Raw genomic sequence first — 15,563 nt, forward strand, 5'->3', positions numbered from 1 at the left:
TGGATTATTAATCAGCCATCAGAAAAGATGAATACCCAACTTTTACATCAACATGGATGGGACTGGAGGAGATTATGCTAAGTGAAATAAGTCAAGCAGAGAAAGTCAATTATCATATGGTTTCACTTATTTGTGGAACATAAGGAATAGCATGGAGGACATTAGGAGAAGGAAGGGAAGAATGGGCAGGGGGAATTGGAGGGAGAGATGAACCATGAGAGACTGTGGACCTGAGAAACAAACAGGGTTTTAGAGGGGAGGAGGGAGGGGGGATTGGTTAGCCCAGTGATGGGTATTAAGGAGAGCACGTACTGCATGGAGCACTGGGTGTTATACGAAAACAATGGATCGTGGATCACTACATCAAAAAGTAATGATGTATTGTATGGTGACTAACATAACATAATAAAATTTAAAAAAAAAGACAACAGCATAAATCAGTAATTACAAGTCTATACTGATGGGATCATGATGAATAAAGGTGTAATTTGTATGGCAATAATAGGACAAAGAAGGGGAAAGGGAAGAGAGTTGTAAAGGAACAAAGCTCTTTATACTATTGAAATTAAATTATTAATCCAAAGTATAATACTGTTAAGGTGCTAATTGTGATCCTCAAGGCAAGCACAAAAAATAAACTAAAAAAATATAGTAAAAGAAACAAGAGAAATAAAATGGTATACAAGAAAAGAGCTATTTAATATAAAAAGGCAGTAATGGAGAAACATAAAAACCAAAATGACATAATAACATATAAAAAAATTTTTAAAAAAACATAGCACAGTAGACCATAAACTCTATCATGTCAGTAACTACATTAAATGTAAATGGATTAAACACTACTCAAAGGCACAGACTAGCAAATAGATTTAAAAAATAAAAAATAAAAACATGACCCAATTATATGTTGTCTACAAGAGACACACTCCAGAGTCAAAGACAGGAATAGGCTGAAAGTGAAATGTTATAAAAGGATATACCATACAAATAGTAACCAAACAAAAACCAGAGAGGCTACACCAATACCAAACAAAATAGACTTTAAAACAAAAATTACTAGCAACAAAGTAGGGCAATTTTAAATGATACTCTCAACACATAAAAGATGTAACAACTATAATCATACATTTACGTAATGACAGAGTCTCAAGATACATGGAATAAAAACTGACAGAATCAAAAAGAGAAATAGATAATTCAACAATAATATTTGAAGACATCAATATTCCAGTTTCAATAAAGGGTAGAACAACTAAACAGAAAATCAACAAGAAGACTTGAACAACAGTATAAACCACACGTACACATAAAACACTCCATCCAAAAACAGCAGAATGCAGATTCTTCTCAAATGCACATGTCACATTCTCAAGGACAGACTATAAGTTAGGCATAAAACAAGTCTCAATATGTTTAAAAGGATTAAAATCATACAGAGTGTGTTCTCTAACCACAGTGGAATAAAATTATGAATCAATGACAAGAGAAGATTTGGGAAATTCACAAATATGTGGAAATTAAGTAACACACTCTTAAGTAACTAAGTGGTCAAAGAAATCACATGAGATATTAGATAATACTCTGAGATAAATTAAAATAAAAAGACAACATACTAAAACTTACGGGATACACATAAAGCAATGATTAGAGTAAAATGTGTAATTATAAACAGCTATATTAAAAATAAATCTTGAATCAGTAATCTAACATTCCACCTTAAGAAGCCAGACAAGAGTAAAGTAAATCCAAGACAAGCAGAAGGAAGGAAATAATAAACATTAGAGCATAAATAAATTAAACAGACAATAGAAAAATGAAAGAGAAAATCAATAAGACCAAAACCTGATATTTTGAAAAGATCAACAAAATGGACAAAATTTTAGATAAACAGACCAAGACAAAACAAAAGAGAGAAGACCAAATTACTACAATTAGAAATGAAAGAGCAGTCATTACTATCAACCTTACAGAATTAAAAAGGGCTATGAGGGAATATTATAAACAAGTGTGTGCCAATAAATTAGATAATCTAGATGAAATAGACAATTTCTAGAAAGTCATAAATTACTAAAACTGACTCAAGAAAAAATGGAAAGTCTGAATAGATGTATAAAAATTTTAAAATTACATTAGTAATAAAAAACATCCCACAAAGAAAATCCGAGGCTCAAATTCTATAAAACATTAAAGAAAAATTAATGTGAATCCTTCACAAACCTCTTTCAAAATAGAGCAGCACTCTAAGAGGCTAGTTTTACCATGATAATAAAACCAGACAGAGACAGCCTTAATAAAAGGACACTATAGTCCAATATCCCTTATGAGGACAGACACAAAAATAATCAAGAAAATTCTAATAAGGTGAATCCAACAACATATAAAACAAATTAAGCACCATGACCAAGAGGGTCTAATCCTAGGAAGGCAGCAAAGGTTGGTTTAACATATGAGAATCAATCAGTGTAATCAAGAGAGTGTGGTACTCAAAAATTAACTTGAAATGGATTAAAGCCTTAAATGTAAGACCTGAAACCACAAAACTCCTAGAAGAAAACATGGGGGGAAAGGTATCTAATAGTTTTAGCAGTTTGGGCTATGTCATCAAAGGCACAAACAACAAAAGCAAAATAAACAAGTGGGACTATAGCAAACTAAAAACCTTCTGTATAGCAAAGAAAAAAATAGACAAAATGAAAACGGCAATGCACTAAATGGAAGAAAAATTAGCAAACCATATATTGGAAATACAGGAGAAACTTATAAACTCAATAGTAAAAAAACAAATAAATTAAATAATGGACAAAGGACGTGAATAGGCATTTTTCCAAAAAAGACTAAGAAGTGACCAACAGATTCACGAAAAGGTGCTTAACATCACTTATCATCAGAGAAATGCAAATCAAACCCACAATAAGATATCATCTCACATGTGTTAGAATGATTATTATAAAAAACACAAGAGACAATGAGTGTTGGTGAGGATGTGGAGAAAAAGGATCCCTTGTACACTGTTGGTGGGAATGTAAATTGGTATAGCCATTATGGAAAACAGTATGGAGGCTCTTCAAAAAATTACAAATAGAACTACCATATGATCCAGCATTCCCACTTCTGGGCATATAATTGAAGGAAATGAAATAGTATCTCAAAGAGACATATCTACTCCCATGTTCACTAGAGCATTATTCACAATAGCCAAGATATGGAAACAATCTAAGTGTCCAACAACAGATGAGTGGATAAAGAAGTTGTGAGATTATATATATATATAAAATTCCCTTCTAGCATTTAAAAGAATCATCTTGCAATTTTGAATTTAGATGAGCACTGTTTTAGACAGAAACATTAGTAAGGTAACAATATCTTATGTTAACAATAAATGTCTACATACTCCAAGAAGGAGGTTGGATTCCATTCAACTTGTTGGTTTTTTTTCTCTATTCTCCTTCCAAAAGCTACATGAGCATTACCATGCCAAAACCACAATACCTGCTTCTGAACATAACATGGGCTAGACTTTACCTATGAATTTAATTATTCACAGGAGTAAGTTGACTTTTTCAAATTCTGGTTAAATTCAATTCAATACATAACTGATCTAAAAGTGAGTTAATCCCACCCAACCACCAAAACTATGATATAATGAGTAATAAATTTATTTATACTAAGACAATACTAGAGTCCTGAACTGAAGTTATCCCTTAAAAAAAAAAAAAAAGTTCCCCACAACATTCCCAAGTCTGCTTTAGGTCACAAGTGAGCTATTAAGCAAAACACAGAAATGATAGAGGAACCTTTTTTAAGTGGGTGTTAGCAGATGTTAGCCAAGCAAATACTTCAGAATAATAAAATTAAATTAAGGGGTGCTCTACTAATGTTTTCACCAGACGACTAATACAGACCCAAGATAGTTCCTAGCCAACAGTAAAGGCACCAGAACTTCAGATATATTTGTTAAAATGTTGGTGCTGTGAGGAGGGCCAAAAGCCAAGTACGCATTTGGCTAAAACAGTTGTCAAGCTACCATTTACAGATGATAACTAGAACCCAGGCATCAGGCTAAGCTTATAGTTGTAAGCACACGTAGTCTTACATTCAATCCTCACAAAAACCTTCTGATTATATTATCATTATCCTTCCCATTTTACAGATGAAAAAACATTTAAAAAGTTAACATCTAAGCCTATTGTCCTCATGCTATAACTTGGCAGTACAGGGACACAAATTCAAAGCCTATGCTTTTAACCACAACATGCCACTTCTGGGTGCTTCACCTTGGTGAATCTTTCCTAGGATATAATTAAGAGCAGATGTAATGAATGCTTGAGCCATTAGACCCCAAGTAATCATTTGTTTGTGGAAACATCTGTCTTACTTGGCAAATATCCGAGGTTTAGATAAAATTTCATAGTTTGGTCTAGAGAATTAGAACTTTCAGAATTATGAAACTTTGATGATCAAAAAGGACCACCTACTGAGAGTCTCTGTCTTCTATAATGGACAGAACTCCCCCTAAGAAACCTAGGGGATCACAAGAATGTTCCTCTCCTCAGGATCATGACTTAGTCTTCTATGTCTTCCAGGAGAGACAATCCACCCTTACTTAGCCTTTTGGAAACACTTTTTTTCCACGCTTGAGAAGAATGGAAGCATCTACAATCTTTTTTTTATAAGAAAGGAAAATATCAAACAATTGGAAAGCTGAATTTCTTAGGATTGAATACATTGGATGCCAATTATAGTAAAGGCTCATTTGCCAAATGTGTTACCCCATCAATAAAGACTGGGATTAAATCCTCAGAAAGCAACTATAAGATTGGTCAAATAAATTAATAAAAAAACTAAATTAAATGATAGTTGCTTCTCTATAGATTTTTCAATGTCCCTCTCAATATATAGCACTAGGATTGGATACAATACTTCAGAGGCATTCAGAGAGTGAGACTATAACAGGGCTAATTCCTTTCTTGTTGTTTATACTGTAAGTTTCTATTACTGACTTCTAAGGCGAATTAGCTTTATTATGAAATTGAATGACTGTATCTATATAATTGCAGAAAGCCATTGATATCTCCAGTATTTCAATGTGTGGTGTCTTTAAGTCACTCTTCTCCAACCCTATTCTTACGTAGTGGTTCACATCAGGTTAACCTGTCATTTTAACTCCTGAAGTCTTTTTGAAATCTATGGTCAACTAATCCTTTAGAAATTCCTATACTTTTTGTTAACATCTCCAATTCTCACTGAAATTATTAATAGAAGTATTGAAGGAGACAGAATCAAGTTGGGAGCCATTTACATCCAATGTGACATCGCTTGTCAGGAGTACTTTCTGTCTAGATTCCTGTACAGTAGCCAATCACTTCCTTTCAGGTTGATCATAATTAGATTAGAAGTTCACTTCATCATTTATCCTCCTTTCAGACTGATGAACTGTTATCTGGACAAGTCAAGGTCATATTAGTAAAACATTTTCAGGTACTATAATGTATTTTACCTCTATTCTATTTGTGATTTGTATCAAGAAGATTGTTTTATATTCCCCAGCCAATTTAGTAGCATTTAATAAATCCTCACAATGACTAACCTTCTGTTTCTTTCTTCTTACATTAACTCAGATGTCTTCCAGCTTGTTGCCCCACTCTCTGATGATTTTCTGTGTAGGTGTGTACCCTAATTCAATCCCTGCTAACATATATTTTGTTACCATATTCAGATCATAGGTTTATAGACTTATGTTTTCTCAGGTCTCGACTCTGTTTTTTTGTTTGTTTGTTTCTGTTGTTGCTTTGTATTTGATGGGATCCTTAATTTCTTTCACGAACTCTGGTTTTCAATCATTCTTGACTACATTAGTAAGTTTCTAAGCCAGGTTTTAGAGTCTGGGCCAATGTTCCTCTGAGTAATGACATACAGACCATTTGCATCAGAGAAACTGTTTCAGGAGATCTGGAACTGGCCCAGGAAGCTGTATTTTTAACATGTTTAATACATATGATTTTTATGAACACTCAAGTTTGGGAGCCCCAAACACTGAAGTTTGGTTCTTCCCAGCTCTAGAGACATACATTCTGTTCTTCAAGATACAATCTTCATTGAATATTTTAATCCAGTCTAGAGAATAAAAACACCTTTCTTTTTGATAAGACCTGAGAGAGTAAAAGTGGGAGATATTTTACATCTAACACCTCAAAACCTCAAAAGCACTCTGCAAGTCAGATACTCAAAGAAATTAAAGTTTGGTCAAGGTTACATAGATGGTGGTTAGCATAGAACTTAAACCACAATTGGTCTGACTCTGGTGCCTGATATCCCTCTTAACTGTTTCCTTTTAGACAACAATGGAGACTAGATAAGGACTGAAATTATTGTAAAGGAAAAGATAAATAGCCTGTACAATGAGGAGAAAAGGAGCCTCAGCGTAGGGAAAGGAGGAAAGGAGAGCAAGCACCACCCACAGCATGCTCTTAAATGGAAGTGGAGATCTCAGTATGTGCTGGAGACAGCTGCCAAAGAGCACTAGGTAAAGTCAAGGCAATCAAGTCACTTTCAAGATCATTATAATCAGATATTGGTCTTTAAGTTAATTACTAAATTAAAAAGTAGAAGTCCTCTTAAGGAACATGGTTTGTGTGTATGACATACATAAATTAGGTGTACATATTTGGGGAAAGGGGGAAAATAAGTTATTTTATTAAAAACATTTAGGGAACTGATAATCTGAATCTTTTAACTAGTTGATTCAAATAAAATAAAATATGTAAAGAAGCAGATGAGAAGAATTCAATGTCCAATTTAAATATTTTCATTCACTTACTATTTACTTTTTCATTTGTTAATATTTATTGATTGCCTACTGATAATGTAACTGGAATCAAGGTAGATGCTGGAGCATCCTTCTAGGTTAAATTGTTCAGTAAATGTAGAGTGAATATATGAATAAATGAATAAAGAATAAATGAAGTAAATGAATAAAGGGTTTAACAAGCAATCACAAGGATTAGAGAAAATGAAGAAGGTATCACATGGAAATCTTGGAGAGCTCTCTGCAAATATATTTGGCTGAATCAGGAAAGGCCAAGCCTACAATTCTTTTTTTTTTTTTTTAAAGATTTTATTTATTTATTTGAGAGAGAGAGAATGAGAGAGAGCACATGAGAGTGGGGAGGGTCAGAGGGAGAAGCAGACTCCCCGCTGAGCAGGGCGCCTGATGCGGGACTCGATCCAGGGACTCCAGGATCATGACCTGAGCCGAAGGCAGTCGCTTAACCAACTGAGCCACCCAGGCGCCCCCAAGCCTACAATTCTTGACCCTTTCTGATGAGACTCCAGAGATCTGAAGTCTCACATTCAAGGTCAAATCTTCTTTTAAGTTTTTTGTGAAGCTGTAATATTCATGAGCTATTCCATGGCCACCCAGACTTTTTATTAAAGCACATGAGAGAAGATCCTGAGTCAAGGATAGCTTCTACTTACAAAATCCCTCTTATAACCAGCAAAGAACATGACAGAAAATGTTAAGGAACAATTCTCCAACTCTGTCTTGACAACAAAAGTTATCTGTACAAAGTTATTAGTTAACAGAATTCAAATAATTAAAAACATAGGGTAGTATGTTTATTTATTTATGAGCTCTAGCACATCCTATTTGACAACCTGAATATCTTAATGGATATCTTGACAAACCAATACCTTAATATGAGCAATTATAATTACAAATAACGTAAAAAAAAAAAAAAACTAGTTTTTTTCATATAGACAAAAATAAACACTTGTTTCTTTTACACTGTAATTCAATAAAAATGAGTCATCATGTTCAAAAAAGGCCACAGAAATGTTCTTTTGTTAAGACAGGGGAATGACATTACCATGCACATGTAGCTGAAGGTGCTGCTGGGTTTCTCCAGCTGCATTGGTCGCCACACATGTGTATCTGCCGGCATCTTCCATCAGGGCTTTGGCAATTTGTAAAACTCGACCAGAAGACTGTATCTAATTGGGAGCAGAAAGCATGGCAGCATTTTGTACTTTACACTGGGACTTGAAAGCATTTGCTGAGATAGCCAAACTCATTTAAATTTATGCTATTTAATTATAGTTTTATGCCAATATCTTAATTATCTCTTGATAGATTAGAACCAGATCTCACTTCATCACACACAAAAAAGACTGATTTGATTGAAAAACTTTTCTTCTTCATTGGAAAACACAAAATAAAATAACCTAAGGCCTGCTGGTACAGTCATAAAACCTCGCTGAACAAAAGACTTTAGCACTGAACGATGAGGTATGTGATGAAAATTTAAGCTATTTAAAAAAAATACAGTCACATTTATGTAACACTTCATAAATACTTTTAAGGCAACAATCTTTTTTGATTAAATGGTCATGGGGGCCAGAAAAACAATAAAAATTATAAAATATGAGTAATGGAAATGCAGATAAATTTCTTCCTGTTTTTCCTCATTTCTCCGTTAAACCTACTGCAACTAGCCTCCACCATTTTGGAACTAGTGATTCAGTGGTTATTCTTTGAAACTTATCATTCAGAGGTTATCAGTAACTTCTCTTTTTTTTTTCTTTTTTAATTTTATTTTATTATGTTAGTCACCATACATCATTAATTTTTGATGTAGTGATCCACGATTCATTGTTTTCATATAACACCCAGTGCTCCATGCAGTATTAAGGAGGTTATCAGTAACTTCTAATCACAATATCCAGCAGCTTACATAGTAAGCTCATATTCTCTTTTACCATCTACAGCATTTGGCATTACTGACCACCTACTCCTGAATCACTCTACTCTCTGGGTGTTGAAGATACAAAAATGTCCTCAGTTCTCAATCTCTGACTTTCTTAGGAGATTACAGAACCTGCTTCTTCCTCCTGTCCCATAAACATAAAGTTCAGCTTTCTGATAGTTTTCATGGCTTCAGCGAAGAATTCTGTGCAGACTCTGAAATTTACAGTATTGGCCTCAATTTCTCTCCTGAGCTTCACGCTTGCTGTTCCAGCTAATCTGCTGGATGCGTTAGCACATGAAATTTAACACATCCAAAACAAAGCTTATAACTGTTTCCTTGTATCTCCAGACCTACTTTTCATTGCATGTTTCCAATCTTGTTTAATGGCACTACTATTCTCCAAGGCATCTTGATTTCAGAGCCCACTCTGACTCTCCTACTAGTTATACAACTCTGTTTTTCAGATCTCTACTTTCCATTCTCACAACCACTGTGGGATTATAATAGTTTCTTAATTTATATTCCAGTGTCTCCAACCTCCCAAACTGTTAATCTATCTTATATACCGTTGCCAGAATAATTTGTCTAAAATGCAAATTTGATCCTTTTACCAGTCCCCCTTCAAAGCTCACTCAGCTCCCCACTTTGCCCAGAATGAAATCTGAACTCAGCATAGCCCTCCAGGCTTACCACATTCTGACCCCAAATGATCTGCTCTCCATACACTCCCAAGTAAACTCCCACTTGACTTATTCTTCAGCCAGAGTGTACTAAACTCACTAAGCAGCATATTCATACATTAAATTCACTTCTAGACTTCTGCACATGGCCTTTAAATGCCATAATTTTTTAAGACTCCAAACGAGGTCAGTTCTCTCTTCTATTTTTTCATACTCTTTACTCTCCCCTTAGATTATCTCATTCATGTCTATGCTTTCAAATATCATCTATGTGTCAGTATCTCCAGCCAGAACTCTCCTTTGAGCTCCAGGAGCATATATTCCATGGTCTACCTGATCTCCACTTTATTTCAAAGTCAATTTAACCTCCCAAAATATAAAACTTACATCCAGTTTTTTGCTCCTAAATGGGTTGTCCTCCAAAGTCTCCTGTCTTACTGGATGGCATCATAAGATATGCATCTGTGTAGGTTAGATTCCCCAAGTTTTCCTTGATATTTCCTGCTCCCTCAACTTTCATATGCAATTTATCACTGAGTCCTAATGATTGACACAATAATTCTCAAATACATCCATATATCCTCATCTTCATGGCCAGAATGTGAGTTCAAATTTCAATCTTCTCTCTCTCCTAGATGAATAAGTCCTAATTGATTTCCACACATCTACTCTTTATCTTTTTCAATTTATTTTTGGAGGTACAATTGGCATATATTATATTAGTTTCAAGTGTACAACATAATAATTCAATTTCTGTACACACTGCAAAGTGATCATCACAAGTCTAGTCTTCATACGAAGTTACAGATTTTTTTCTTGTGATGAGAACATTTAAGATTTACTCTCCTGTTAACTTTCAAGTATGCAATACAATATTATTGAGTACAGTCACTATGTTGTATTTACATCACCATGACTTATTTACTTAATATCTGGGAGTTTGTACCTCTTGACCACCTTCACCTATTTTGCACACTTCTCAACCCCCTTCACCTCTGGCAACCACCAAACTGTTCTATGTGTATCTATGAGTTTTGTTTCTTTTATTTTTTAGATTCCATATATAATTGAAATCACATGGTATTTATCTTTCTCTGTCTGACTTATATCAATTAGCATAATGCCCTTAAAGTCTATCCATGTTGTCACAAATGGCAAGACTTCATTCTTCTTTTTTATAATTGAATAGTATTCCATTGTGTGTGTGTGTGTGTGTGTGTGTGTATCACATCTTCTTTATCCATTCATCTACTGATGAACACTTTAGTTGTTTCCATGTCCTGACTATTATAAATAATGCTGTAGTGAGCATGTGGGTGCATATATCTTTTCGAGTTAGGGTTTTCATATTCTTTGGATAAATACCCAGAAATGGAATTGCTGAATCATATGGTGGCTCTGATTTTTATTTTTTGAGGCATCTCCATACTGTTTTCCATAGTGGTTGCAATAGGGTACATTCCCACCAACAATGCACAAGGGTTCCCTTTTCTCACATCCTCAACAATGCTTATTTCTTGTCTTTTTGATAATAGCCTTAAACAGGTGTGATGTGATACCTTATGGTTTGATATGCATATCCCTGATAATTACTGATGTTAAACATTTTTCCATGTGCCTGTTGGACATATACATGACTTTGGAAAATGTCTAGTTATATCTTGTGCCCATTTTTTAATCAGATTGCTTGTTTTTTTGCTATTGAGTTGAGCTCTTTATATACTTTGGGTATTAACTGTTATCGGATATATGATTTACAATTTTTCCCTCATTTAATTTATATTTCAGTGCCTCCAACCATACAGAAGCTTTTTGGATTGATGTAGTCCCGCTTGTTTATTTTTGCCTTTGTTGCCTTTGATTTGGGAGTCAGATCTAAAAATTCAATGCCAGGACTATGTCAGGAACTTACTACCTATGTTTTCTTCTAGGAGTTTTGTGCTTTCAGGTTCTACATTCAAGTCTTTAATCCATTTGGAGCTGATTTTTGTGTATGGTTTAAGATAGCATTCTGGTTTCATTCTTTTGCATGTGACTGTCCAATATTTCCAACATCATTTATTGAAGAGAACATCCTTTCCTCATTGTATATTCTTGACTTCTTTGTCATAAATTAACCAACCATATATGTGTAGGTTTATTTCTTGGCTCTCTGTTCTGTTCCATTGATCCATGTGTTGGTTTTTATGCCAATACCAAACTGTTTTTGATGACTACAGCTTTGTAGTATAGTTTGAAAACAGCATGATGCCTCCAGATTTGTTTTTCTTTCTCAAGATCACTTTGGCTACTTGGGGTCTTTTGTGGTTCCATACAAATTTTAGGATTGTTTGTTCCATTTCTGTGTAAAATGCCATTGGAATTTTGATAGGAATTGCATTGAACCTATAGATTGCTTTGGGTAGTAGGAACATTATAACAAGATTAATTCTTCCAATCCATGGGCATGGGATACCTTTCCATTTATTTGTGTCTTCAATTTCTTTCATCACTGTCTTATATCTTCTAGTGCACAGGACTTTCACTTCCTTTCACCTCCTTGGTTAAATTTCTTTTTATTCTTTTTTATGCAATTTTAAATGGGACTGTTTTCTTAATTTCTCTCTCTGATAGTTTGTTAGTGTATAGAAATGAAACCAATTTTTGTATATCGATTTTGTACCCTGTAACTTTGCTGACTTCATTTATTGGTTCTAACACTTTTTTGGTGAAGTCTATAGGATTTTTTAATATATATTTTTCAATTTGGATGCCTTTTATTTCTTTTTCTTGCCTAGTTGCTCTTGATAGGACTTCCAATACTATGTTCAATAAAAGTGGTGAGAGTGGGAACACTTGTCTTGCACTTGATCTTAGAGAAAAAACTTTCAGCTTTTCACCACTGAATATGATGTTAGCTGTGGGTTTGTCATATATGACCTTAATTATGTTGAGGTATGTTTCCTCTATATCCACTTTGTTGAGGGTTTTTACCATAAATGGATGTTGACTTTTGTCAAATGCTTTTTCCATTGAGACGATCATATAATTTTTATCTTTCATTTCATTAATGTGGTGTATTACGTTGGTTGATTTGTGAATGTTGAAACATGCTTACATCCCTGGAGTAAATTCCACTTAATCATGGTGGATGACCATTTTAATGTTGATAGCAACTTAAGTTTGGATGCATTCTAAAATTCTACATTTTTACTCCCCCACAATGTTTTATGTTTTTGATGTCACATTTTACATTCTTTTATTTTGTGTTTCCCTTAACTGTTTATTGTGGTTATAGTTAATTTTACTACTTTTGATTTTTATCTTCATACTGGCTTTATAAGTAATGAACCCACTACCTTTACTATATATTTACCTTTACTAGTGACATTTTTACTTTCATATATTTTCTTGTTACTAGTTAGTGCCCTTTTTTTTTTTCAGCTTAAAGAAGTCCCTTTAACATTTCTTGTAGGGCCAGTTTAGTGATGAATTCTTCTACCTTTTGTTTGTCTAAAAATCTCTTTATTCTCCTTCAATTCTGAATAATAACCTTGCTGGGTAGTGTATTCTTGGTTGGAAGTTTTATTTTCCTTTCAGCACTTCAAATATATCATGCCACTTCTTCTGGCTTTCAAGATTTCTGCTGAAAAATCAGCTGACAGTCTTATGGGAGCGGGCTTCCCTTGCACCTAACAAGTGGCTTTTCTCTTGCTGCTTTTAAGATTTTCTTCTTATCTTTAACTTTTTATATTTTAATTATAATGTCTCTTCCTGTGGATCTCTTTGGGTTCATCTTATTTAGAATTCTCTATGCTTCCTGGACCTGGATGTCTGTTTCCTTCCCCAGTTTAGGAAGGTTTCCACCCATTATTTCTTGAAATGTGTTTTCTGCCCCTTTCTCTCTCTCTTCCCCTTCTGGAATCCATATAATATGAAAGCTATTCCACTTCATGTTGCCTCATAGGTCCCTTAAGCTATCTTCATTTTTTAAAAATTCTTTTTTCTTTTTGCTGTTCTGTTTGGGTGAATTCCACTGCTGTCTTCCAGGTTACTGATCTGTCTTTCTGCTTCATCTAATCAGCTGTTGAACACCATAGTGTATTTTTCAGTTTAATTATTGTATTCTTCAGCTCTGTGACTTCTGTTTGGTACCTTCTTATATTTTCTATCTTTTGTTGGAGTTTTCACTGTGTTCATCCATTCTTTTCCTGAGTTTAGTGAGCATCTTTATGACCATTACTTTGAACTCTTTATCAGGTAGATTACTTATTTCCATTTCATGAAGGCCGTTTTCTGAGGTTTTGTTCTGTTCTTCCATTTGAAACATACTCCTCTATTTCCTCATTTTGCTTGAGTTTCTGTTTGTTTCTAAGTATTAGGCAAAATAGCTATCTTCCCAGTCTTACAGGCGTGGCCTTGTGTAGATTAACCTCATCGTTCAACCCTGCCCTAGCTCTTGGTTATCTCTCAGACCTTGTGACTGCCTCAGTTAGCCTGATTTATTCTTGATAGATCCCAGTTATTAAGGGTATTCCAAGACCTATCAGTGTTCCAAAGAGAGGGATCTCAGTCAGCACCTGGTTTCAGGCTGACTAGAAGCCAGATCCTTAGGCAGCAATTTTAAAGTACACAACGATATACAGTCCCACAGGACTGCAGTTGTAAGCCCTGGTGGCCTTCAACCAGGGGATCTGGAGGTGTCCCCTGGGTGACAGCTGCAAAAATCAAGGCTTCAGGTGTGTGTATATGCTCCTTGCTGGGAGGCACCAGGAGCTACAGCAAGGCCAAGGGAGAACACAAAGGTGGTATCTCCCTGCCTATGTTCCCCGAGAGTGCCTTCATAGCCTCTACGTGTGTGGCAAACCTGAAGCCTGTCCCTCATGTTGAAGCTCCAGGACCAGTGGGTGGGCCTTTTTCACCAGCAGACCAGGAGTGTATTCCAGTTCACTGTGTGCAATGCCTTGGGTGTGGTAGCCTGCCAAGAATGGCTTTTCTGATTATTGTTATAGTCCCATAGGGCCCTGGAACACAAGCCCCTCTGACCACTGGGTCCAGGCATTCAAGGGGTGTCCTTTGTGTGGACTGGGCTTGCCCTTCAGCCTTAATGGGGCAGTGGGAGAACTTGGGGTGGGGCATGCCTGCAGCTTTAGCAAGGCAGGTGAAGAGTGCTCGGGGACAGAGCACCCCCCACCCCACCTCCACTTCAGCAAGGCAGTGGGAGATTGCTGTGTCTGCACACACCTGCTTTTACTAGCAAGCTGGAGGGAGAGTGCAAAACTGGTGCCTGATAGCAGCTCTGTCCCTGGAGAAAGTCCCTACAGGTCCTTGTCCTTCCGGCAGATGCTTTAAAATTAGCAAATGAATCTCCTTCACATATAGTTTAGTTTAGGCACTTTTCAAATTTTTGCATTAGGCCCCAGGGCAAGTAAGTCTGAATGTGAGTCATTTAAAAGAAGTATCTCAAATCCCTACAGTCCTTTGGGTCTCTTGGATGTAAGCTTCATTGGTTTTCAAAGCCAGACATTTTATGGCTTGTCTCTTCAGTACAGGTCCCAAGGGTTGGAATGCCCAATGTAGGGCACAAATCCCATACTCCTCAGGGAGAAGCTGCAGACTTGTGAGATCCCTCCCTATTGTGAGTTGGTATGCTATGGTTTTGGCAAGATTGTGTCTCTGCCTCTCCTACCCATCTTGATGTTGCCCTTTTATCCTTTGTTGTAGAGGAGCTGTTCAGCTAGTTTTCAAATCTTTTTCAGAGGGAACTGTTCTGTATGTGGCAGTAGATTTGGTGTGTCTGTGGGGGGAGGTGAGTTCAGGATCTTCCTATACTACTGTTTTGGACCACCTCTGCCCACATATCTATTTTAAACTCCTTCAATTCATTATCTTATAGGGGCCAGTAATTATTTAAAATGAAAATCTGATTATGCCACTACTCTCTTAAAACTCTTCAAAGATCTCCCTTTGATTGAAAGTAAAAATGAAATCACTAATATTACTTAAATGCCTTCTACTCCCTGGTCTCCTCTAATACCACCTCATCTTGCTTTGTGTTCTTCAGTCTACTGGCTTGCTATCAGGTCCTCAGGAGGTGTCATGCGCCTTTACTTTAAGTTGTTGGCACACACATCTTCTCTGAAATACTCTACTCTGT

At 35.6% G+C, this 15,563-nt stretch overlaps 1 protein-coding gene across 1 annotated transcript in view; it reads right to left on the reverse strand.

Annotated features, from left to right (window-relative positions):
• Nucleotides 1-15,563, reverse strand: part of HMCN1 (hemicentin 1) — a 420,986-nt gene that overhangs the window by 160,470 nt on the left and 244,953 nt on the right. The window contains exon 31 of the mRNA XM_081823192.1: nucleotides 7,869-7,992. Within this exon, the coding sequence (XP_081679318.1) occupies nucleotides 7,869-7,992 (124 nt within the window). The remainder of the gene's footprint in view (nucleotides 1-7,868; nucleotides 7,993-15,563) is intronic.

Source organism: Leptonychotes weddellii, chromosome 6 (genome assembly GCF_054177405.1).
Source record: "Leptonychotes weddellii isolate Sample4059 chromosome 6, ASM5417740v2, whole genome shotgun sequence".
NCBI lineage: Eukaryota > Metazoa > Chordata > Mammalia > Carnivora > Phocidae > Leptonychotes > Leptonychotes weddellii.